The sequence below is a fragment of the Oryza sativa genome, chromosome 5 (assembly GCF_034140825.1).
Source record: "Oryza sativa Japonica Group chromosome 5, ASM3414082v1".
NCBI classification, from domain to species: domain Eukaryota; kingdom Viridiplantae; phylum Streptophyta; class Magnoliopsida; order Poales; family Poaceae; genus Oryza; species Oryza sativa.
In genome coordinates, this window is record NC_089039.1 from 22,605,749 (window position 1) to 22,631,783 (window position 26,035).

Below are 26,035 nucleotides of genomic sequence, written 5' to 3' on the forward strand. Positions count from 1 at the left end.
AAAATGGCGCATGTCAAACTGCAACACCTTTTTCGAGGTTGATGCGTAGCCTAGCCAGTAAATTCTGTTACTATGCAGCATTGTTTAAAGGGCAACTCCTCAATATCCGATAAAATCGTGTAAGTTGAGCATTAACTTACAGAGACGCGGTATATCATCAGATATGAAGATGCAATCATTAACCAATAACCGGTCAATGATTGCATGTGATGATTTGTGAAAACGTTAACTACAATTTTGTTCTATCAGTACAGCCATGGTGTCAAACAGGAGCAACAACGCAGCATCTGATGAACAGTAGCCAACAAGCAATCTTGCAGATGATGATTTGTTGCGGATTATTTCTAGGTTACAGTAGTCAGAAGCAAATACTAGTCATCTATTTTCCCTTTCCTTTTCCCTTCCCCTTCTTCGCGTCAAGTTTGGCTTGGACACGAGCTGCTGCAGCAGCCTTCGCTTCTTCCCTCTTCTTTTTCTCTTCCTCCTTGGTGGCAGCAGCTAGCTCTCGCTGCTTCTTTAGTTCCCTAAGGAAATTCATGTATTCCGCAGATATTAGTCTTCATAGCTCAAGAAGGTAGAAAATAAGCAATTATCTCGAGATAATTTCACAGGCAATCAGCATAACAGTTGATTCCATAAAGTGATTACTGCATTCCTCCTAACTCCTACCTCTCCAGCATTATAGTTTTGACTAAATTATGATGCACGTGATATATTAACCAGTTTTCTGTATCTTGTACAGCTGTGCTATTTAACATAATAACTGGGAACTTCATATTGTAATCATAACAAGAAGACATTTGAAAACATCTTACTCTAGCCTGGCTTTCTCATCAGAAACACTGCCCAGGCTTGAACCTTTCCTAGGCCTACAAGCCACTAACTCCACCTCAAAAATGAGTGTTGCACTGCAAAGACAAAGCTGATTCAATTATAGACACCAGGAACTCAAATTTGCATCGCATAGGAGAAATAGCAACAGACTTGGGTGGAATCTCTGGCGGCGACCCTGCACTTCCGTATGCGTATTCTGGCTTGCATGTTATTTTTGCAACTTCACCAACCTTCAATATTCCAATATGTCACTCCATATCAGCAAAATCTTTGAAAGAATCAGAACGAGCTAGCAATAAGAATTTAGAAGTTTTATACCTTCATAGTTCTTAAAGCTATATCCCATGCTTTAATGACAGCTCCTTGCCCAATTTCAAATGAGAAAATAGAGTTGTCTTCATGAGTGGTGTCGAAAACTTCACCATTTTCAGCGAGTGTGCCTTCATAATGAACTGTGAAAGGATATAAATGTAAGTGGGCTAAGTATTGTGTTATGTCTTGTATTATGCACATACTCAATTACTAGTAATATACATAAATAGTTTTACACATCGACATGACAAACGAAACACAGGCATTCACTGTGTGGTACTGTCACTGATAAAAAGAGTGGAAACACGGCTGAATGAGAAATTATTAGGATTTAGGACCAATTAACCAACTTATAAATGTAACTCAACTGCCTAGAGATTGCTAATCAAGCAGAAGGAATTTCATGGAAATGATTGGATTGAGAAATAAATATATGAACTGCAGTACCATCAACCAAGGGAAGACTATCAGTTGGAGCTATAGCATCATCCTTTGCTTTTCTGACCACCGTCTTAAGAACACCTCCATCCCCAGTTAAATCTGCAACCTCTGCCATGACCTTGCTATGCTATCAAAGCTCCAAAGGAGATCCTGGGTGATTATTCATCATAGTATTAGAGTATGTATTATAACAGATCCAATCTTCATCAAATCATAAAGTACAGGCATCTAGAAAATTGGGGGAAAAATCACTTTCTCCACTTATTTAAATTCACTGCTTTCACAATTTCAAGCCAATATAAAGGTGCCCCGTACTTTCAAGTTGAACCTTAGCGTTCCAGAATTCCACAGAAGAGGACACCACAGCTAATGACCTTTAACTTGAAGAGGGACAGCTGTGGAAATATCCTAACCAAACGTTGGTAATCAAGCATGACACTCATTCTGCACTCCCCACAGCAGCATAATCAGGTATGTCACTTTCCTTTTCTGAAGGAAAACACATAGACCAATCCCAGTCTCTCCTAAATACACCCAATCCAACTATCGCCTAACTGGGACTGCATTGATGCAACCAAAAGGTTGCCACTGCTGTGGACGTGTGATCAGACGTTGCTGCTCCTCCCCAACCAACAAGCCTAATACAGACCTACACCTTCTAGCATTCCATGCGTGTTATCATGATACAGAACCGCGAATCCCTCGTTGCAAAGTTCCATTGGGCATCATTCGGGGCAGTAAAACAAGCCGGATAGACCAAACAGCGGGGGTCTCGCGGCATATACCCTCACGGAAGATCGCTCGCGAAATCGAACTGTTCAAGGTACACCAGATTGGAACACGCCCGAATCGAAAAGAGCCAATCGAGCCAGCTGGGGGGCAACAGCAGACACGTACCGCGAGAGCGCTCCCAAGGCGGGCGCTAGGATAGCTCGCCGCCCCCCACCGGAGAAGCCCTCGCCGGCTCGCCGCCGCCCGCGGGAGAACCGAGCAATCGCCGTCTCGTCGCCTCTCTCTCTCTCTCTCTCTCTCTCTCTCGATTATTCGCGAGATTGGGAAGATAGTGATGCGAATGGGATGCCTCCCCGTAGCGGTGGATGTCTCGACACTCGACTCTCGACTCGAGCAGTGATGATGCCTGCTGAGTGGTGGGCCATGGGAGAAAGTACGGGTGGGAATATTCGTATGGGCTTTGGGGCCTTGAGTAGTGAGACACGGCCCACTATGGAAGTTCGCGACCTAACTCCTAAGGGCTAAATTCACGGCCCATCTTGAGAGGTGTGCAATGAAACTGAACTGAACTTTTGGCCTGTCCATGGGTACGGGCAGGTATTTGACGTCTTGCTAAGGCTGTGTTTACTAACTTTTTCCATCACATCAATCTGTCATATATACATAACTTTTCAGTCACATCGTATCAATTTTAACCCAAACTTTCAACTTTAGAAAGAACTAAACACAGTCTAAGTTGCTAGACAAAGGCCTGAACTTCTTTTCCCGTGCGTAAGACGATTTGGATAGAATGTACAGTGCAGTTTACTACTCTCTATCCAAAATAAGACTACAAATCTGGATCGTCTTAGAATAGTTACATTCTTATCTAGATACCTAGGTGCACTTATTTTGGGACTGAGGAAATATATAACAGTGGCCAGGTATAACGGTAAAATGGTGAATCTAGAACAAAAATTATCAGGTATCTATACGCATACTTAACATGTAGGGCTTGTTCACTTTGCTAACATTCTCAACATTACCAAGTTTTAGCATTATCAAATTTTGGTAAGGTTGTCAAAATTTTGGCAAAGTTGCAAATTTTAGTAAGATTTTATATGTATTTACTAAAATTTGGCAACAAACTAAATGTAGCCACTTTTTTATAACTTTACCCAAAAAAAAAGGTAAGGTTGAAAATGTTAGCAAAGTGAACAAGCCTGTATAATAGGCATTAGAGGTGGAGTAATTTGCAGTGATAACACCTGTCCTGTGTACTAAGGTTAACGTGGCTTTGCCCCCGCCCCCGCAGATATACCTGCCGTCCAAAAAGAAAAAGTTTGGGCTTTGAACCTCTATATAGGCTATGTTCAAATTCATAAGTATTTTTCTTTTTTTTTAAACAGAGGAGCAGGCTAAGGTTGTAAAAGTACACCTTTTTCTTATCTTGTCCTACTGTCCGAAGAAGCTAGTCTGTGGACTGTGATGGCTGGGCTGGCAAGTTGCTGCCGATGGCAACAGGTTGCTCAGGTACGGACGTGTCGTTTAGGGTGCGACGATTGACGATTCACGACGACGACGACTGTGCTGTGCTCAACAGTGCAGACGCTCAGCTGCAGCATGCAGAGCCATAGCTGGCCTGATCAGAACAGTAAAGCAACGGCGCTCGATCTGCTCTTGGCCGGCCTCTCACAAGTTGTGAATTGAAACCTGCGTGATTTCATTTCGTTTCTGTAACGTCAAGAAGAACTAGAAAGAAAATGTACAAATACGAACCGAGAGAACGAGGCATATATATAATTACAGAGAATGTATATGAGGAGTACGTAGTTTCACATATTTCGTCCCTTACATTTTCCATCTAGCAATGCAATACACTTTTTTTTCGAACTCCATTTAGCAATACATATATAGAGCTCCCCTGTGCTACGGACGTGGTTGCATTTCTCTCGATCGGAACGTGAAGAGAATTAAGCAGAAGAGAGACCGGCTTAAGCTTGTAAAAAATGTACGGTCAGAGGTAGTCGACGTCGCGCCAGCACGCGAGCATGGTGATGCATCGGCGCACGATGTAGAGCCGCGCGCGCTGCTCCTTCACGAGACGCGCGCACCGTCGCGGGAACGACGACGACGGCGGCGGCGGCGGCGAGCAGGATGCCTGATGCCTGCTGCCATTGCCGGCTTCCGAGCCGGCGCCCGCGGTTCTCCCGATCCTCTTCTTGCACGGCTCCCTGCGCTTGACGCCCTGATCCTCCGCCCGCGACTCCATCGCCTCCATGGACGAGACCAAACGCGCGCGCGCGCGCGGCCTTCTGCTTGGTGCGCGTGAGCTCAGTTAGTGTTGTGATCAGTGGAGAGCGCCGCGGGTGAAATCAAGCGATCGATCAGCTATAAATAGCTCGCGGCGAGATGGGTGGCAAACTGGCAATGCTACCTAGCTCTCGGCAAGGAAGCGACTTGTAGCTAGCTAGCTATAGCTATAGCGAGCTCTGCATCGTGAGTTTATCTTGGCAAAATTGGTTATATAGCATCGAAAGTTTACGTTTTTTTATTTTATAGCACCGAAAGTTACCGGTTCACTTTAATAGCACCCAAAGTTCACCATGTTCCCATTTTTAACACTTCCGTCAATTCTCAATCGTTTTCCGTCCGTCTTGATCCAACCACACACACGATATGACGTTTCTACCCCTCACAAGTACAAGTATAATGCATGTCAATGAGGGGTAGAAATGTCATATCATGTGTGTGGCTGGATCAATAACAATCAAGACGGCGGAAAAATTGACAGAAGTGCTAAAAATAGAAACATGGTGAACTTTGGATGCTATTAAAGTGAACCGGTAATTTTCGGTGCTATAAAACAAAAAACGTGAACTTTCGATGCTATATAACCAATTTTGCCAATCTTATATATCACGGAGATCATCGCGGAGTGGAGGTGTGTGGTGTTGCACGCATCGCGTGCAGTGCAGGACCTTTGGTATATGTCCCACCGGCCGGGGCCTTTTGTAATTGTATCAGTATGTATTGTAGTACTAGTTTGTACACGTGCGAGTACTACCTTTTTTTAGTTGGAAGTATCTAGACATCACAAGCGCCTGAAATTTTCAAAAAGAAAAATCCTGTTCTTTAGATGGCAATACAATGATTCTAGTTACTCCCATGTAAAAAAAAACGTTGAATGATAAATTATTGTAACCTACGAATATTTATAAAATTACATGAAATAAATTTATAGCTCATGAAATTTTAAATAATTAGATCAAAACAATTCAAACATATATAGATAAAAAAATAAAAGTAAAACCATATAAAACAACAAAATTAGAGTTAAATGATTGGTCATTTTATAGCACTGTAAAACTATGTTTATCAGTATGTAACTTTAGGTGATTGAAGATTTACAAAATTGCAGGTGCTTGAAAACTAGCAAAGTTCTTTTTAATTATATAGAAGATACGCGTGCTCACACATACCACACCATGCACTCTACGGTGTTCTTCGTAACACACACCTACACATAAAACCTTTGACCCCACTGCCTTCCTACTCAAACCTTGCATTACGGACACTCTGAATTGAAAACCTTGGTGAATAGAGCCACGCAACCAGGAAAAATATGTGGTGGAAATTTCACCATCACACATATTATTTTCTATTTATATTATACGCTTTGTACCATAATATTATTGAAGTAACATGTAATGGACTCAAGAATAAAACAATTAAATTTCAATAATACATTTAAAATTCAGAATTAGCAATTACAAAAATTTAGAATCTATCGTATACATACTTTCTAGATTTTTTTTTCTATTTTTATTTCATAATTTCATAACGAGGAATTGAAAATTTTAAATTTTGGAGTATCAGGGTTGTATTCTTTTGTGATATTATTTAATATTTGTTAATTTAATAAATATACAATTCAATATTAATAGCTATTGAGTTGGCATGGAATATATAATATATATTAGTTATAACTCCATCCAGTGTTGATGGATGATAGATATATTCAGTATTTCTCTGAGATAGATTAATGTAAAATTTTCCTCAGAATACCAATTAGTATAAAATATACTCCAAGCATATAATAAGTATAGGAGTAGATATGGATACATGGAGCATTAATTATATGTCTGATGGCTTTTGTTTTCTCAGTTCTTTGTTCTATTTTATGATTATTCATTGTGTGGAGGAGCTAGGTACTCTAAAAAGCAATTGATAATTAATTAGTCAGTTAGTGTGAAATTGAAAAGGCTAGATTTTTCAGGTTGTGACTTTTAGTTCATTTTCCTTTTCTGAATTATCAGAATCTGGGTAAAAAGTAGATTACCCGTTATAGATGAAACTATGTACAAGAAAGGGATGAAATTTATAAGAAGAAATTAAAGAGAATATACACATACTGAGCATATATACCCACACTTAGCATGATCTAACTATAGTGGATGGAGAGACGGGAGACATGAACCCAAGTGTTGTACCATCGTGCATTTTGTGGCTGTTTGTGCAAGAATTTACGACAGTGCGAGAGACTGAATGCGGCTGATTTCAACTCAAACGAGGGGATAAATCGTCGTTTTCAATTGGAAGATCGAAACCAGAACCAGACATGAAAGCTAATCTAATGGTTGAATAATACACGCAAGTTGAGGAACCATTGTACGCGGAAAGGATCAAAGTAGGCATGGCAAACGCACTTGCATGCTAAATAATTAAATCATTAGCTGGTCCTGTGCTGGAGTTGAAAACGCTATCCACAAATTTCATGCCGACAAGGAAATAAAAAAGAAGCATATATATACAGGATGAGAGAGAGAGAGAGGGGGGGGGGGGGCAAGTAGAATAAAAGAATAAAAACATGAATTGCACAACACCATCCAATGTGAGGTTACATCGATCTTGTCCCTACCTCTAGCTTAGTTTGAGAGACAAATCAGAGCACAAACCAACAGGCACAAGATGGGTACACGATTTTCATCCCAAACCGATCGAGAGTCGATATACCTCTCCACACGCCACGAACTTGTACAAGCACCCACTGACCAAAAACACCGCTGATCAATCCGCACCGTAGACTACGAGCACATGGGGATATCGGACGGCGGCGGCGGCAGCTTCTGATTCGGCAGCGGCCCGTCGTTGACGAGCCACGCCATGGACAGGCCCCAGCTCAGGTGCACGTCTAAATGGCAATGCATGATCCAAACACCTGACACACATGACAAAGCCAACAGTTTATGGCATAGACAACGCAAATTAATCCTAGTCAACGAATAGAACCAAGAGAACAAAGAAGGTAATGCCCCCTGTACGGATGCATAGTCAGAAATGTATTTTTTTTAAAAGATAATTTTTACCTTCGTTAAGAATAAATTGGGAGGTACCATATTTCTCTAATATTATAAAAAATTAAAGGTGTTTTTGTCTAAAAGTTTCGTACGTTGTCCGTTTCCATTATCGTATCGGTTTCAATTCAGCCGCCGTTTGCTCGCTCGGACTGAATATGAAAATTGAATCGAGCGATACGAAGACGAGGATTCTTTTTTTGCTTGACGTATGCAAATCTAATTGGGCTGTAGAAAGCTGGCCCAACTAACAATATGGGCTGTCAACTTAAGGGGAAGGAATAAGTCTATTTTACCTACCTAGGTTTTTGCCTATGATCAAATAAAAAAGTATCCGGTTTTAGTTTGGTTCGTCTGGTTTATATTTTTGTCGCCATTTTTTCTTCACGCGGAACTTTTTTTTTTCCCGCGCAGGGTAAGCCTTTTCTTTTTTGTCTTTTTTTCGTTCTCTGGTCTTATCTGCATGCGCATAGCGCGTCCCGCCTCAGCCACCGATCTTCCGGTTTTCTTGGTCCTACACGAAACGGTTTTTTTCCACGTATGCGGTAAGTCCCTTTTTTTTCTTTTTCTTTTTTTTCCATTTTCCCTGATCTTTGATCCGATCTGCACGCGCTTAGCGAGCCCCGCCTCAGCCGCCAAGCTTCCGCTTTCGTTGGTCCGTGCGGTTTTTTTTTGTCGCTTCTTTTCATATGGTTTGTTTCTTCGCACACGGTAAGTGCGTTTTTTTCTTTTTTCGATCTCGTCTGGTCTAAGCCAAACCCTAGCGTTGCTGCCACGTTCGATGTACCTCCTGTATGTTTTCTACTCTAACTGATTGTAAAAATCGATTTCACATTCCTCCATCATCATTTTCCCATGATTTCCTGGACTTTAATTTACTGAATTTAATCTCTATTTAAAAGTCGTTGATCATGGCAGGTCGATAAGCTTTTATTCGATTCGATTTTGGGGGAAAAAAGAGAAGAGGAGATTGGGTGGATCAAAAAGTCCTCAACCAATTTAATTTTGGAAGATCGAGAATAATTTGACCAAATTTGGCATTGTACAAGCAAGGGACTACCTTTTGGAGGTTGATGACCGAAGAAAGACAGGGCGAATGGAGGGAGGTAGCGGACTGGGCTAGGACTAGGACTAACAAAGAAAAAAAGATTGTGCTTTCGGTCTAAAACCAAGAAAAAAAATCATTTACTTTTTTAATTATAGTGTATAATGATTCCAATGACTTAGCTCTTAATAGTTGTTGTTTCATTGAAAAAATATATTTACCCGTTGCAACGCACGGGTATTTTTTTCTAGTTTTATATAAAATTTAATATCGCTAGGTATTAGATATATTAAAAAAATTAGTGTAAAATTTAGTTATCTTAAGATGTTTTCTCGATCATAAAAATTCCCTTTTTAAATGAAGGTATAAGTATAGAGCGGGTAACCAACCGGGGTTGTCGGCGACGAAGCGGATGGCGACCCAGCCGGCGGTGGGCACGCTGATGGTGTTCCGCTGCACGGGGTCGACGAGGTTGTACTTGGCGGTGTCATTGCTGGCGTCGTAGTTGCCGAACCCGGTGCCGACGACGTAGAAGTCGTAGCCGTGCAGGTGCAGCGGGTGGCTCTCGGCGCCGAGGATGCTGGTGTCCTGCAGCACCACCTCCACGGTTGTGTTGAAACTGAGCGGCACCACCCTGGTGCCGTGGGTCACGAACGTGTTGTTCGGCGGCGTGCCGGTGTAGTTGAACGGCGTCCGCGGCGCCGCCGGGAAGTTGGCCGCGAGCACACCGTTGTACCGCCGCTGGTAGTGCGCCTGGAGGAGCGACGTCCTGGGCATCACGAACGACACGTTGTTCATGGACGCCGCGAACCTGGTGTTGTTGGGCCCCTGGCACGTCCCGTTCACCGGGCTCTGGCACGGGTCGGCGCCGAGCCCGACGGCGAAGAAGAAGTGCCTGTCCACCGTCCGCGGCACCCGCGCCGGGTACTGCGCGCTCGCGAGGCTCCGGAAGCTCGCCGAGAAGTTGGCCACCGCGCCGGTGTCGTTGTACGCCGGGAGGGACGGCAGCGGGAGGCTCCGGAGCGCGGCGGCGGACGTCGCGGCGCCGTAGTACTCGAGCACGGCGACGGCGGTGGTGTTGTCGAACGTGCCGACGGTGTTGGTGTACGGCGCGACGGCGATGGCGAAGGAGCGGGACGGCGGGTTGTTGGCCGCCGCAGTGAGGAGCACGTCCATGGTCTGCCCCGGCGAGATGACGAGCGCCGTGGCGGCGAACGGCTTGACGTAGCTGGCGTCCGCCTGCACCACCATCAGCGTGTGGTTGGCCACCCCGAAGAAGAGCTCGTCGTTGAGCGCCGCGTTGATCAGCCGCAGCAGGTACGTCTTCCCGGGCCTCACCCTCAGCTTGAACGTGTCTGCGCAACGAGAAAAATTAACCACGAGTCGTTCGTACAGTGTCACAGTACTGGGACGTCGATCAATACGGGCCGTGGCGTGTTACCGTTGGAGGAGGAGCAGTTGTAGGTTGGGCCAGGGAGGCCGTTGAACGTGTAGGCGTCGGAGACGTTGGGCCCTCCTCCCGTCTGCAGGGCCTGCTTGATCACGGCCTCCGGGTCGGCGTTGAACCACTCACCTGCCGTTCGGTCGCGTTTCCCATCCCATATCAAAACGTCAGATCGGTCGGGGAAAAACCAAAAAAAAAACGTAACGAGAAACGCACGTACCGAGCAGGAGGGGCACCTCGCGATGGGGCTTGGGGAACGGGTAGGCGACGCCGCGGGGCGGGAGGATGACGAGCGGGCCGTAGAGCGTGGCGCGGAGCCAGGAGAAGTGCGCGTGCCACCACAGCGTCCCCCGCTGCCCCGTCACGGTGAACCTGTACACGTAGCTTCCCCCGGAGCGGATCGGACACTGCGTGATGTACGCCGGCCCGTCCGCCCACCCGCTCCGCACCTGCCGAATCCCGTGCCTGCACGCACACGCGCACGCGCCCGCTCGGTTAATCAATCAGCGATACGATCGTTGTGACATGGCGGCGCGCGTAGCTGCGTACGTACCAGTGGAAGGTGACGTTGTTGTTGATGTTGTTGGTGACCCTGATCACGAGGGTGTCGCCCTCCCGCACGACGAGCTTCGGCCCCGGGAACTGGCCGTTCACCGTGGGGACGCTCTTCGTCACGCACAGCCGCGTCACCGTCGCCATTGTCACCTGCCATTACATATTGTAGCAGCAGCCAAAGATCATCGTAAGCAAACGTGACACTGCGACGAGCATGGGTTTTACATCGCCCGAGCAAATGCAAGACACGGCATATTATGTATTTTTACATTGAAGGAGTAGCGGCGGGTGCGGGCGGCGGTGAGGCCCGGCATAGCGAGGAGGACGGCGGCGGCGAAGAGGAGGCATGCAGGGGAGGCCAAACAAAGGAGATGACGACCCGTACTACTACCCATTGTGATCGATCTTCTCCTGCAGCAGCTGTAATCAAGCTAGCTAGCTGCTTGATCGATCGATTGATCGATCTCGAGCTGTTTCTGTGTGTGTGTGGCTGGCCGGGTGTTCGATCGATATGATCTTGGAGGGAAGTGAGCGGCTATTTAAACGGCCGTGCCCGGTGTCGTGCATGGTAGGAGGTCACAGAGTGATAGTGGTTGGCTTGAGTTGGTGGACGTTCATAAAAAATTCGCGCCCGGGCCGACTCTTTGCTCCCTCTCCGCTCCTTTTTTTTTCCTCTTCTGCGGCTGCCGTCTCTATCGATGTAGGAATTTATAAACCTGAGAAAAAAAATGCTTGTAGGAATGTTTAGTTAAGCACTCTGTTGATTTTATTAGCCAGCTTTGTCTTGATTCGCTTATTAGTTAAGCTTATACTCAAGCACTCTGTGCGTGATGGTGCACCAAAGCGCATGCAGGCGTGTGTTCGAAATATCACTTTCGTTTTCACAAAAGGGTGTATTTGTCTCCCTGTTGAGTAAGAAATAACCTCAGATGAACTGTAATTATGCAGAAATTAAACTTGTTGTTTCTGATGATAAGTTGAACAGAGCTTATCGATCGATTGATTCAACATTTTCTGTCCCTAGCATGTATGGAACTATGGATCGACTTGGGTGATTAATATAGTTGTATGCATGCAGAGGTTGGACCGGAAAGGTGGGCTGGTGGGGTTACTGAAGAGTTTTCCCTGTCTGAATATATGGACAAACTGTTTCGGAGCTTACCCTGTTGTGTGCCATTAATCATTGGAACACACATGATAATCTCATAATCTTGCCCCTAGTAATAATCCAATAAGGTGATATATCACCTTCTGAAAGCATTATGCATGGGACCTTAACTGTGAGTGCCAAAACTCTCTAACCTTTTTAAGGCTGGTTTTACTCATTTTTCTTTTCCATAGACGAGTGCTAGATAATACTATCCTGCTTCATCAACTCTGCAGAAGAATGCGAGTTCCTTTGTGAACTTCTCAAGTAAACTATGGACCCCAACGTCAATTCATGATCTTTTAAAACTTTTTTTTTGCCATTTTTTCTTTCCCAGGATACCAAAATTGAAATGATACTGTTAGGGAAGAAAAATAAATAAATTGAAGCACGAGGTGTGTATGGTTCTCGGTGTGTTGCTTAGAGCTGTGGGGTTGTTGCAGTGGAGCTTGTTGCTTTGGGCAGATTGGATGTGTATGCTACCTTGTGATCTGATATGATCTGTCGGTTGGGACCCAGTTAAAGTGTCTCATTATGTCTGTCTTAGTAACAAAGGGAGGCTATGGAGGTTAGGGAACCAACAACTAGTACATATCTGAATAACACACTTAAATCTCATGCTTTAAGGCGAGAGAACCACTTTAAATGCATATATTTGTATTCCATACTGTTTTTTTTTTGAAAAGAAGTATTCCATACTGTAGTTTAGAAGAGATACTACCGGTGACACAGTAATCCATCTCTTTCTTCAATGGTATGGCTATTGATTTAAAAAAGAAACTAATGCCCTTTCATTTGTAGAAAAAATATAGGAAAATTGAAGGATTTTAATCTTGTAGAAAAAAAATCCTATGAATACATTTGAAACTATCCTATTCTTTCCTTTGAAATTCCTATGAAATTGACAATCCTATAGAATTTGATGGAAAGTTAACAAGAGCTCAAACCTCTTAGAAAATTCCCTACGAGTCTATCTCTCTTATCCCATTGCAATGTTTCTATTTCTATTTTTTTTTGTGTTTTGCAATTATCTGTTTTACACTTGTATTCTTGTTAAAAATATGTGTTTTTCCTATTCCTCTCTTTTTTCAACGCATTGTTTTAAAGAAGCCCTAAAAGATTTGCTATTGTTATTTTTTTATGCAGAAGATCTGCTCTTGCAATAAATTTAGTTTGATGTTAGGTTTCATAACCCACAAGAAAAATGCAAAGAGAAGATAAAGGAAACAATGTTGTATGATCGATTTAGCCATTTAGGTGTCATTGCACTTAACAATAAAGGGCAAAAAGAATACAGGAATGTTTAGTCCAGTTTAGTCCAAGATTAAGATATACGCTTGGTGTTAAAGGATCAGCTTAACCAGGTAGGCAATTCAGGGAAATAAAAATAGCGGTTGATTTGCACCACCATCTGCACGTAAATCAGCAAGATTTAGCTGTTGGTTGGCGATGTGACAAAAAAAAAGTATTACAGCCAATTTAGTTGCGACGCAAACGGCCGGTTGATTCATCTGCGACTATCTGGCTTCAAGGTGAAGCATTACCATGCTAAACTTCTTTCAGTCTTTCACCGTTCTCCCTAGCTAGCGATCTCGTAGTCTGGGCGTTTGGCTTCATGGAGACAGTGGTTGCATCCGTTTCCGTTGGATCCAACGAACCCACGAAATTCTCACTCGATCTCGTGACTCGTGAGGCGTCAGAGCCAAGCTTACGGCCGGCTGGCTGGTCGATCGAGACGAGCAGCAGTATTAAACTGCGATTTGGTCAGTCTTGAGTTGCTGTCCAAGTATCGCCCTCCTCTCGATCTTCAGATTGATGAGTAGTGCAGAGTGCTCGAGTCAGGTTTCTCATCATCATTCTCAGTCGGGAAAACTACTCGCGACCGGCCGGCCGGCGAAACATGGATGGTTACACTTACAAACCTCATTTGCGACTTGCGAGCATGATCAGGTTCGAGACGGAATGATATAATTAACTTTATTGTGCTCTAGTGCAGTTCTTGGTGAACGGGTGTACGTCTCTGACAGTTGCAAACTGAAACGTTTCCAGCTCGTTACACACACTTGCATGAACTTGTGCTGATCCTGGTTTGGCAAGTGATCAAATAGACTGTTGTGATGAAAAACCGGCAAGCTTTGGAAGTTCGGATATGGACGCCTGGCCAATCCAACACTAGTTAACGGAACAGTATGTTTGTTTCAGGAATAGTGAAGCAGCATTACGAGATGTGACGGGAGAGGTAGCTATGGTATCTATAGCTACCAGGTGCTGGCTGGAGTTCTGCAGGCACCAACCGTACCAAACTGCCAGCAAGGCTGCCCAAATGGTGACCGTCCTGGATTATTCATAGGATCTCTGAATTCTGAATTCTGAAGTCTGAACTCTGAACCTGTCTTAAATTTTCGGCCCTGTTTAGTTACGAGTTTTTTTTCTAAACTTACAACTTTTCATCACATCAAACCTTTCATACGCACACAACTTTTCAGTCACATCGTTCCAATTTCAACAAAACTTCCAAACTTCAGTATAAAAACACAGCCTTCGTGTGTTCTTTCTTGGACCCTGTACAGCAAGTGCAGCACTGCATACCTCCTGCAGCAGAAAGGTACTCCCTCCGTTTCAAAATGTTTGACACCGTTAACTTTTTAGTACGTGTTTGACCGTTCGTCTTATTAAAAAAATTAAGTAATTATTTATTCTTTTTATATCATTTGATTCATTGTTAAATATATTTTTATACACATATAGTTTTACATATTTCACAAATTTTTTTAATAAGACAAATAGTCAAACGTATGTTAAAAAGTCAACGGTGTCAAATATTTTGAAACGGATGGACATCCGTACACGTATGATCATCAGTTCACTGCTAGTACATCTGGCAAGAGAGCGAGGCTTTGCTATCTGAAGAAATTACTGTGACCGCGACTAGTGACACAGATCACTCACTTGGGGTTTGTTTGTTTATGGAGGGAATATGGCCAATTCCTTCGGGTGGGCAGAAACTTTCGGTACTCCTAATGGACGGGTGATTGCTCCCTCCCCTCCCAAGCGATAACCCGCCCCTCCCCTTACTATTTTACCTCCCTTTCTTCTCTTACTACTACACCATATAAATTTGAATTAAAATTTAAATTTGAAATAGGCATGTAAACTTTTTACTTATAAACTTTGGGTCTATAAACTAATATTTGAATTCAAATTTAAATTTGAAACGGGTATGTAAACTTTTGACCTATAAACTTTGGGTCTATAAACTAATATTTGAATTTAAATTCAAATTTGAATCAGGTATGTGTAGCGCCCGTTCCGTCGTGGCGCCTAGCGGGAAAATTAAATTCTAAAAACCCTAATTGTGAAATCCATTTCTTTGCTTGTTGTCAGTCTCCGTGCCAATCTCTAATCTCGAATCCCCGATCCTCCGCCAAATTCAAATCCCAAATCCAAATCTCCCAAATTCCATCCCCTCTGAAAAAGTTTAGTTTGCCTCCCTCAGGTTCGGTGGGCTGATTTCCCTCTCGGCCCATCTCTCTCTCTCTATCTCTCTCTCCCTCAGCTCTCCCCTCCCTCGCTCTGCTCGTGCGCCGCACGCGCGCGTGCGTGCGCGTGAGCCGACGCCGAGCCGAGCACCCTCTCTCTCTCCCTCTCGTTCTCTAGCTCTCTCTCTTCTCCCCGCCTCCATCCCCGGCAAGCTCTCCGCGCGCCGTTGCCTCACGCGCGCGCGCCCACGCGGTCGCCGCCCGAGCCGCGCCTGCGCCGCCTAGCCCTGCGGCTCTGCCGCACCAGTGGCCGCGCTGCCGCTCGGACCCGCGAGCCAGCGCGCGTGCCCGAGCCGCGCCGCCCTCGTCCGTCCAAAACCCGGAGACAGAGCTCCCGCTCCCATCCCTCTCCCTCCCCAAATTGGCATGGTGCGCACCTCATTTCTCCCCTCCCGTTTCCCGCCTTCCTCTCTCGGACCGACGCCTCGCCCTCCCTCCGTTCCCTCGCTCGATTCCAGCGCCTGGACGCAGAGGAGCAGCCGCGCCGCGCCAGCCGTCGCCCATGCCGTTTGACCCCGCGCCCGTGAGCCCTTCTCCTCGAAGCTCCCTCGCCCCAGCACTGCTCCGAGGTCGGTTCCCGAACCGACATAGCCACCCCTTAAAAGCCGCCCCTCCCCCTCTCGCTCGATCCCCCCGTTTCGCTCCGAGCCGCCGCGCCATTGCAGCCATGCCCTGTTCTCCGTCGCCGTTCGTCGTCGCGCGTGTCGGAGGAGCCGGCACGAGCGAGGACGCATGACGTGGACTCCGGGCGCACCCTCTCCTTTCTCTTCCCCGGCCCGAGGCCGGAGCGATCACGCCCCGCGCTGTCGGCCATCGTCACTGCGCCCCTTCACCCCGTCACGGTACTGCCTTCCTCCGTTCTCCCTCCTCGCTCCATCTCCTCCCCTTAGACTCGGGTAGTAGCACGAGTAGATTCCCCGTAGTCAGCTGGCGCCGCCCCAAGCCTTGCCGCCGCCCGCTGTGTGCTCGCCGCCGTCGCTGCCCGAGCTCGGTAGCGCCTCTCATCTGTAAGTTCAAGTGCCTTAATTTGGTTTCGGTGATTAATGATAAATCTAATTATATGAGACTAACGTTTTTATGAGCCTTTCTTTGACTAGTCTCATTTGGATATGGAAGTAAAAATGATGAGAGGTATGTATTAAACTTCACATATTCTAACTTGGTCTCTCTTGTGGATCTAAAATATAGTGTGAGCTTCCTATTTGATCTTTATTGATTATGTGCATATGCGTTCCTTCATATCCATATGTATGCACATCTTGAGGGGGAGCTTATTCTATATTTTGTTTATTATAAGATTTCTATCTTGATTTGAAATCATTTTTCATCTCATCTCTCTATATTGTTTATATCGGGTTATTATCCATCACCAAAGAGAGAAAAGATTGAAATATCTTGGATTAAACAATTTGTGTAATTGTTACTTTGGTGATAGATGATAAACCGATGTTTATGGGATTAACCTCTCTTTTGCATAAGTTGTCTACTAGGTTATTTCCCGATAATGAGATGTGGAAGACATGCATTCTTTTGTGATGGACCTTAATCATGACAAGGATGAAATGCATGGAGATAAAACGATATGTACCACTTCTTATCTCCTACTTTTTGATAGGTTCATATATATGATTTCCATGTTATTGATATATAAGTGTGAGACTAATGTTTACTCGAATGTTATCTTATTTAGTCTCATTTACATTGAGAACATGGAGATCATGAAGGTATATGTTTTATGTTGGTCTACATCATTACTACATATGCCTTCTCTATATGTATAGAATAAACCCCCATTGGTCATTCTATAATTATGCATACACTTGCATCTCTTGTATATTTATTTGTATGCATATATTTAGGGGGAGCAAATCCTATACATTTATTGTGCATGTTCTAGATCTATGTTGTTCACCTATTATTTATATCGGATCTTTGCACTTGAGCTTGCATACGAGTATATGACACTTGTGATGTTAATGAATACACAACAAACATATCCATATCTTTCATATGCAACCGGTTGGTCATCAAGTGAAGGATGACAACCGATTTGTTGAGACTAATGTTCTCCTTTGAGGTGTGAAAAGAAATAGGTCCCACTACGATGAGGCTAATGAATGACACCATGGGTTAGTGGTCACCAAGCCAAGGACATCGTCATGTTGGCAAGAATGAAGTCAAGCTTGTGATGAGAATAAAGTCTTGACAAAGGATGGACAAGACCTCGGCATAAACATGGTTCAACCGGATGGTCACAAGTGTTGATCTCGGCTCAAGCTTGACCCCAAGATGGATGGTGCAAGGCAAAGGTATAATGTAGCTAAGAATGTTTTCTTAGTCTTTTCCCGGTCTTGGTGTTTGGTGTAGACCGGATTTGCTAGATAGGCGCTGTACTATCAAGAGGGGTCTATGAAGCGAGCTTGTGGATGATCTAGTGTCATATTAGTTCATATGCATGTAGGTGCATTTTGTGGGCTTGTCTAACCAAGTGTGATGAGTTTTCTCAAGTCCTAAACCAAGAGAGAAGTGGGCATGTCCAATAGGAGTGAGTGACATCTTGTAGGTATGTCCGGTGGATATCCTTTGGAGTGTGAGCCCTTTATCCTTGACTTAAGTTGTGTTTCTTGGATGGATTTTTCATGGGTTGGATGGCCCTTTGAATAAGCTTTCCATAGAGTCCAAGAACGCCAAATTCCGAGACCCGAGTCAAGAGATATCACCGTTTTACTAACGGTCGGTTGAGCTTAAAAGTGACCTGCGGTTTGACCGTGGGCCTTAGGCCGGTCTGACCGGGTCTGTTAGCGTGGTAAGGCTGGTCTGACCGGCCCCACTGGTCTGTTGCACTGGTCTGGTTTTTGGTGGCGATACAGAGCCGCCAGAGCCGCAACCGGTCAGACCGAGCCGACGGCGGTCTGTTCCGAGTCGTGGACGGTCTGACCGGCTACTACACTGCGGTCAGACCGGCCAGGTTGAGTGGGCTCAATGATTGCCCTATAACGGCTAGTTTTCTAGCCGTTACAAAGTAGTCCGGTCTGACTGGCCTCACAACGGCGGTCTGACCGGCAGAGCACAAAGTTGGGGATTTCGGTTCCAACGGCTAGTTTTGGTGGTTGGGGGTATATATACCCACTCCCCACCAGCAAGGGTAAGTTTTTGGCACTCCATTGCATTATCTTGAACCCTTGCAAGAGCTCTCACACCCTTGTGCACTTAGTTTATCTAGTGAGGTGTTAGAGAGTGAGTTAAGCCAATCCAAGTGCATTGCTTCATTGTTATAGCTAGTGTGGCACTTGATCATCCTCGGCAAGCATCCTAGACTTGTTACTCTTGGAGGTTGTCGCCTCCTAGACGGCTTGTGGAGGTGTTGCCCGGTGACCTCTCCGAGGAGATTGTGGAGGAGGCCCGGCACCGTTTGTGAGTGGTTTGGAGTTCACCACCTTTGGAGTGAAGGAAGAACTACCCCGAGTGATCGAGGCTTGGGTAGTCCTCTCCGTGGGCCAGCTCCCGCCTTGCCCACCCCTTGACGAAGGGGGCGTGCGGTGGCTTCGTGGTTGAGCTGTGAAGTTGGGCTCGCCTTAACAGGGATTAGGAAACCGGCGAGTTTTTGAACCTCGGTGAAAAATTCCTTGTCTCTTGTCTCATTTATTTGTTGCATTTACATTTGTACTATTTACATTCATAGAGACATATTTGAGCCCATATCACTTAGGTTTGCAAAACTTAACTTAGTTGCTTAGTTAACCTTGCTCCTCACCTTGCCTAGCAACTTAGGTTAGTTTTGTTTAAGTGCCATTAAGTTTTAAAACCGCCTATTCACCCCCCTCTAGTCGGCCTCCTTGATCCTACATCGTCGCCGGCCTCCCTCGGTGCGTTTCCTCCTATTCCGGCGCAAGGAATGGATTCCCGGAGTCGCGTAGATGCTCTAGTGCGAAGGAATCAAACTCCCGTCGTGCCGTCACCCTTTTCCCCTTCTCTCGCCGCTAGTTGCCGCCGCCGCAATCCGCCGCCGTCGCACTCCCTCCGGCGAATCTGAGCCGTTAGCTCGTCTCCTCTAGTCCCGCGCTACCTCCCAGTGTGCTCGCTTTCGCCTGTATCGCCGTGGTTCGCCCCGCCGTTCGCAGCCGCCGTCCGCCGTCCGTTCCGGCCGACGCCTTCTTCAACCTCCCGCCGGCCCGCGTGGCAGCCACGTAGGCGCCACCTCGGCCAGGACCGGGTCAAGCTGACCCCGGTCCGCCGCTCCCCTCCGCCTCGCTCGCGCGCGCGGTCCACCGCGAGCCGTGAGGCTACGCGTGGGCCCGCCACATCCGCACCCACCGTGAGCCGCGCGCGTGCACCGCGTCCCTCCCCCGAACCCTAGCACGCCACCACGTGCTCCCTCCGCACGGTGAACCGTGTCACCGACAAGCGGGTCCCACTCGGGGCCACGCGAGGTGAGCCCGGTCCACCGGCTCCCTCTCTCCTCCCCTCCCGCGTGCCCTTGGGCTGCCTTCTCGGGCCGGCCGGCCCATTAAGCTCGGCCGAGCCGCCCCTTTCTCTCGGGCCGCGCCTTAGCTGCCCGAGGGAAGTCTATTCCTCCTCCCTCTTCCTTTTTCTTTTTCCAAAAGGGTTTAATTAAATCCTTTTTCCTTTAGACAAAAATCCAATAATCTTAGAAATTCAATATCTTCTCAACCGTGTGTCCGTTTGACTCCGTTCGACTTCCAAAATTCCCCAAATCTCGAGATCTATCTATTGGCACGCTTAGAGGTCAATAATAGGGCTTTGTTTTCGCCGTTTGTTGAGTTGTTCCGTTTCGCGTGTAGTTTCGGAGCCCGAAAGACCCGCAGTGCGAGGATTTCGAGGATCAAGCTCAAGATCTCGAGCAAGGCAAGTCACCTTTGATCATCTTGCACCTATAATTTAAATCTAAGTATTTCTTTTGCACAAAAATATTGCATAAATAGGATTATCACGAGTATTTCGGCCGCGGCTTGCGAGATAGCCTGCCGGCCCCAATCCTAATTGCTGCAATTACCCTCCTTGAATTATTGAATACTTAAACCTCCTTTGTCACCTGTTGTGCTTCGATGCACGGGCCCTCAGGCACGCGCATCGGAACACCTCCCCTCAAATTTTAAAAAATCCAACGATGGGTAAAACTTGGGGTTTTACAAAAAGACTTGGAAAACCCGACACCTGGGTCGGTGCTTGCGAACTAAATGAATTTCCAAAATCGCGGACCGGGAAACGTACCGGGAGTACGGTTTCCCGCTCTTGCACTTAAGGACCGTTTCCTTGGAATTTTATCCGAACATAAGACAAGTGCGACCACATGGGTGTAATGGGACGTCCTTGGCTGAGTAATTAGCTAATCGGGGGAATCATGATGCCAAGAGACATGTGGATTCAACGGGGTGGTGCCGGGGAGAACCCCCGGGTTTCCTGGCACAGTATGGTCTGGGACCTAACCTGGTGTTGGTCTGGGACCCCTCTCGTTGGCATATGGTGAACCTGTGTCGGCTTTCGAAATGCCTTGTCATGAAAGCCTCAAGGTCTCCAGACGTGGCCGTTCTGCACGGGCTGGGTGATCCGGGTTAGTAATGTCGTGTGGGTAAAGTGTACCCACTCTGCAGAGGTTATTAAACTGTTCGAACAGCCGTGCCCACGGTCATGGGCGGACGTGAGGTGATTCCTAGCGTAGTTTTGTTTGACTACTGCTTTGTGAAATTGCTGTTGTGGAATGGGATCGATGTTTGGAAAATCTGCGGCTGATGGGATCAGCTAGGCCCGGGTGGCTGTTTGAAAGCGGGTGGCCGGGTGCCAACCTTGAATCAATTCAAAGACTGATACATCGCACATACTCCGACCGGACGAGACGCACTGTCTCATCCGTGTCGTTTGAGAAGCACTTAGTTGTTTCAAAAAGGGGTTTAAATAAAATCAATTGCAGAAAAACAACAGCCTTTCCTTTGAAGCCTGCATTAAATACTTAATTCCCATGGCTTGCTGAGTACTCCTGTACTCACCCTTGCTCTATATAAATAATTCCCCCCAGTTGCTGAAGAAGATGAAGTGGATCCCGCTAACGAGGAGTTCTTCCAGGAGCAAGTCGGCTACGATGAGTTTTAGGGTTTTGGCCTAGTTCCCAAGTCGCGCCTGTGATGAATGGTCCAAGTCTTGGCTTTCGCTTTCCCTTTTGTAATGCAGTTGTGAGCTCGGGATCTGTCCGCAGCCCAACATGACTGTACTCCTACTCTGCAATAAAGAGACCTCTGTTGCTGTGAAATTCTGTCTTCCTGTGATACCAGCACTGTTTCCTGGGACTGGTATCGATTGACAGGTTAATTTGGAGCGTCACGGACTAGTTCCGTTCGGGGCTAGTTCGGGGCGTGACAGTATGTAAACTTTTGACTTATAAACTTTGGGTCTATAAACTTTAGGTGTATAAACTTTAGATGTATAGAAATACTATATATAGAAAATATTTGAATTCAAATTCAAATTTGAATCGGACATAATTCAAATTCAAATTTGAATAAGATATATAAACTTTAGGTCTATAAACTTTAGGTGTATAAACTTTAGATGTATATAAATACTATATATAAAAAAATATTTGAAATCAAATTCAAATTTGAATCGGATATATAAACTTTTGACTTATAAACTTTTGGTCTCTAAACTTTAGATGTGTAAACTTGAGGTGTATAAACTTGAGGTGCATAAATTTACTAAAATAGGAAAGTAATGCGGTGCCAAAAAAGGAAACCAGGTGGAGGAAGGGGGAGGAGGGGGGGCGGGTTACCCGATCGCTATAGGCGAGCGAGGGCGATCCCTCGCTCAGTAGCATTTCCGGAAACTTTCGGTTTCTTTGTCCATCAATCTGTCCAAACATGGGGGGCCTAATGGGCGATCGATCGCCAGGCAATCGCCCAAGCGATCAGCCCCCCTCCCCTATACTCCATATACTCCTCCCTCCTCTCCCCTCTTCCTCCTCCCCTTCTTCTCTTCCTACTACAGTACACCACATGAATTTTTTAAAAAAACAAAAAATTAGAAAAATTTATGTATAAAAATACTATATATAAAAATTTGAATTCAAATTTAAATTTGAATCGGGTATGTAAACTTTTGACTTATAAACTTTAGGTGTATAAACTTTAGATGTATAGAAATACTATATATAGAAAATATTTGAATTCAAATTCAAATTTGAATTCAAATTTGAATTCAAATCGGCTATGTAAACTTTTGACTTATAAACTTTAGGTGTATAAACTTTAGATGCATAAAAATACTATATATAGAAAATATTTGAATTCAAATTTAAATTTGAAATTAGATATAATTCAAATTCAAATTTGAATCGGGTATGTAAACTTTTGACTTATAAACTTTGGGTCTATAAACTTTAGGTTTATAAACTTTAGATGTATAGAAATACTATATATAAAAAAATTGAATTCAAATTCAAATTTGAATCGGATATAAAAACTTTTGACTTATAAACTTTTGGTCTCTAAACTTTAGATATATAAACTTAAGGTGTATAAACTTTAGATGTGTAAACTTAAGGTGTATAAACTTTAGGTATATAAATTTAGTAAAATAGAAAAGTAATGCGGTGCCAAAAAAGAAAACCAGGTGGAGGGAGGGGGAGGGGGATTGATCGCTACCCCCGTCCCAGGCGATCAATCGCCGATTAGGATTTCCGGTCCAAACAAGAACGTGGTTCGTGCATGATTGTCCTGAAACATTTCAGAGAACAAGATGGGCCAACGAAGTGGCCCAAGCTGAGCCCTTTATCGTTGAATTCGGTAAATCATGTTTTGATGTCCTTCTGGCATTAGTCCACTCTCAGTTTGTGATATAGTACTAGCTAAAGACCCATACGTTGCAGCGGATCTTATAAAAGATAAAAACAAAAGTAAAAAAATAAATTTATAGTATAATTAGTTGATTAAACATATAATGTCATCTACAAAAGCATCAATACTAAAATATGTTGCTAGATCACCTCTTTTTTTTTCTCTCTCTCTACATCTATTTCACAAGCCATACAACGAATAATACAAGATTGGACGTTTATAATTCATCTATGGATGGCAGGTGAATTTGAAGGTTTTTTTATGTAACATTTACAAATTATAGAATTATCAATTCTATGGCCATTCATGTGTTGTGGAGGCTCAAATGTGAGGTGGACTCAGATGTCATCATTAGTATCATTTAAAGTACTATAGATCAATTCCCTGAATATTAAACTCAAATAAGTAAGCCCTTACTTGTTTGTACTCCACAAATCAAGTGAGAAATCAAGTATAAGTCTTGTAGAACTGTTAGGCCTAGGGGTGGAAACGAGCCGGCTCAGCTTGCAATGGCCTGTAACAAACTAGGCTTGGCTTGGCTCGGCTTGGTTAGAGAAACGAGCTAAAATATGAGCTCGGCTCGGCTCGGCTCAAGCCAGATCGGGCTGGCTTGCGAGCCTTCCCATTGAAGCATCTCTTCATATATAATTTGTAATCATTAAGAAAATCAAGAATAAATCATCGACATATATAATTAAAATAAGTCCATATATTTAATTTTTTCAAAATCTAGATATGATAAATTTCATATTGACAAATAATAACTTCACAATAAAATAAAATCATCCATATAAAGTACATGATAAATTTCATATTGACAAATAAAATTTCATATTGACAAATAATAACTTCACTATAAAATAAAATCATTCATATAATTACATAATAGCCTAGGCTCGCGAGCCAACCCGGGCTTGACTCATTTTAGCAACGAGCTGAAATGGAGACTTGGGCTTGGCTCGTTTGGCATTTAAGCTGAGCCGAGCCAAGCGAGCTCGAGCCAAGACCGAGCTAAGCTCATGAGTCCGAGCTTCTTTCCCGCCCCTGGTTAGGCCCCATCTTTTTTTCTCTTACATATTATATATTACTATTACAAGAGTGTTTTCTGAACTTTTAAATGGCTATTTTTTTCCTAAAGAAAAGTTATATGTATATAAGTTTCTTAATATAGTTAATTTAATAGTTTGTACCCCCAAGTTTGTTAAGAAAACCAGACAATCAATTATATACAGACAAAATTGATCAAAATAAAAAGATAACAAAATTACCCCGAGCAGTCAACCTGAAAGTAAGATTATTCAGTGGCGGAGCTAGAAACGCTAGAAGAATTTAGTTCAAGGGGACCAATATTGTTAGTTTTTCTATGTTTGCTAGAGTTATAGGAAATTCGGTGTAAAATTTGAAGCCTGGGGAGGCCAACTGGCCAAGCCCCTCCTGTCTCCGCCCCCTGAGATTATTGTTCATTAGCAAAATCAAGACAAGACAAGGACAACCCCAGATGCACGGACTGAAACCAAAACAAGAAGGCAATCCAGCCTCCACTCTCGCATCTGACGTCACTGCTTTGCTGCTATCTTCGCTTCCCTGGCGAACAAGTATATTATCCAAACCCTTCCTAGCAACGGCCGTTCCTTGTTTGACTTGTTCTTCTAGTAAAGAAAACCAAAACCAAACTATAATTAAGCAGCGTGAAGTTCTTTCTTGGGAAACAAGGTCGTCGGAGATACTAGCAGCGATGATTAATGAATTCACAGTACAATATCTTTTCATATGCAGCTAGCCTGAAATGAGCTGCTTTTCCTCATGAATGACGGCCTATATATTCCATCGCCTTTTCAGGTTGTAAGTTGTAACAATTGGACGTTGGGGTTACACGCTTCAGCTTACATAGCCTCCAATATATTTGGTGGCACCATGAGAGATGTGGTTATAATCAATTTTCATTTACAAAGCTATCTATTTTTACATATTTTTTCTTCGTATTTAAATGCATGATGCTATTGATTTTTGACAAACTATTTATAATATTAAACAAATTAATATAAATACAAAATATATAAGTAATGTTTAAATTACCTTAACTGTAGATGTCAAACATTTGGTAACGAAAATATAGTATTTATTAGATTTTCAGATCTAACCATTGATTTAAACATATGGTGTTATCTTGATCATTGATCTATACCGTTTATCACATGGAGAATTTGTGTTAAATAAAACATGGCATTGCAAATACTATACCGAAAACCCTCTTTGATTAAACTTTTTTTTACACAATATAAAAAGTTTAAAATGTTACTTTTATCATTTATACACAATGTTACTTTTTATCTGAGTGTGCGTGCGTTGTGAGTGTCTACACCGTACTGTGTAATTCTAAAAATAAAATGTACGCTTCCTGAACTGCTCAACAATGTGTTTTTATAAAAAAATAATTTTATATAAAATTACTTCAAAATTATATTAATCCTTTTTTTATTTTAACTAATATTTAATTAATCAAATTATTCAGTTTTACGTGCGAAAAGGTGAAGTTTCTAACCTCAATCTCCGAGCTTCAACGCAGCCAGGGTGTTACCCTAGCTGATGGGACGGAAAATGTTAAAAAAAGAGAGCCCAACACACGATTCGGCGACCTCACACCGTCCAACAATTTCGATCCGACGGCCCAAACCGCCGCAACGACATCCCAAGAGAGCGGAGCTCGGATCGGAATCCCGTGAGCGCCCCCCCACCGAAACCGCGGTCGCCTTCGTCCGAATCGTCTCGGTAAAACGCCTTCTCCCCCTCCTCTTCCGCCGCC

The 26,035-nt window shown here is 44.2% G+C and overlaps 3 protein-coding genes across 3 annotated transcripts; all 3 read right to left on the bottom strand.

Moving 5' to 3' along the window:
* Positions 1–152: 152 nt before the first annotated feature.
* Positions 153–2,657, bottom strand: LOC4339000 (peptidyl-prolyl cis-trans isomerase FKBP20-1). Its single transcript, XM_015782300.3, has 6 exons — positions 2,485–2,657; positions 1,594–1,737; positions 1,153–1,286; positions 985–1,064; positions 816–908; positions 153–524 (listed from the first exon to the last, which is right to left on the bottom strand). Exons 2-6 carry the CDS (start codon positions 1,700–1,702, stop codon positions 380–382), a joined length of 561 nt encoding a protein of 186 aa, XP_015637786.1. The 5' UTR covers positions 1,703–1,737; positions 2,485–2,657; the 3' UTR covers positions 153–379.
* A 1,414-nt stretch (positions 2,658–4,071) lies between these two features.
* Positions 4,072–4,680, bottom strand: LOC107278465 (small polypeptide DEVIL 11). Its single transcript, XM_015783563.3, has one exon. The coding sequence runs from the start codon at positions 4,577–4,579 to the stop codon at positions 4,316–4,318; it is 264 nt and encodes an 87-aa protein (XP_015639049.1). The 5' UTR covers positions 4,580–4,680; the 3' UTR covers positions 4,072–4,315.
* Positions 4,681–7,153: 2,473 nt separating this feature from the next.
* On the bottom strand, positions 7,154–11,206 carry LOC4339001 (putative laccase-11). The gene is made up of 6 exons (XM_015782870.3): positions 10,969–11,206; positions 10,698–10,849; positions 10,365–10,609; positions 10,142–10,273; positions 9,090–10,055; positions 7,154–7,519 (listed from the first exon to the last, which is right to left on the bottom strand). Exons 1-6 carry the CDS (start codon positions 11,092–11,094, stop codon positions 7,386–7,388), a joined length of 1,755 nt encoding a protein of 584 aa, XP_015638356.1. The 5' UTR covers positions 11,095–11,206; the 3' UTR covers positions 7,154–7,385.
* Between the last annotated feature and the right edge of the window lie 14,829 nt (positions 11,207–26,035).

Coding starts and splice junctions, on each gene's coding strand:
- LOC107278465 (XM_015783563.3), bottom strand. CDS start 4,579: ATGGAGGCGATGGAGTCGCGGGCGGAGGATCAGGGCGTCAAGCGCAGG.
- LOC4339000 (XM_015782300.3), bottom strand. CDS start 1,702: ATGGCAGAGGTTGCAGATTTAACTGGGGATGGAGGTGTTCTTAAGACG. Junction 1,287..1,593: donor TAGTCTTCCCTTGGTTGATG/GTACTGCAGTTC, acceptor ATCCTTTCACAG/TTCATTATGAAGGCACACTC. Junction 525..815: donor GATGAGAAAGCCAGGCTAGA/GTAAGATGTTTT, acceptor GAATTTCCTTAG/GGAACTAAAGAAGCAGCGAG.
- LOC4339001 (XM_015782870.3), bottom strand. CDS start 11,094: ATGGGTAGTAGTACGGGTCGTCATCTCCTTTGTTTGGCCTCCCCTGCA. Junction 10,850..10,968: donor CCCGCCGCTACTCCTTCAAT/GTAAAAATACAT, acceptor ATGTAATGGCAG/GTGACAATGGCGACGGTGAC. Junction 7,520..9,089: donor CTTCGTCGCCGACAACCCCG/GTTGGTTACCCG, acceptor CATGTGTGTCAG/GTGTTTGGATCATGCATTGC.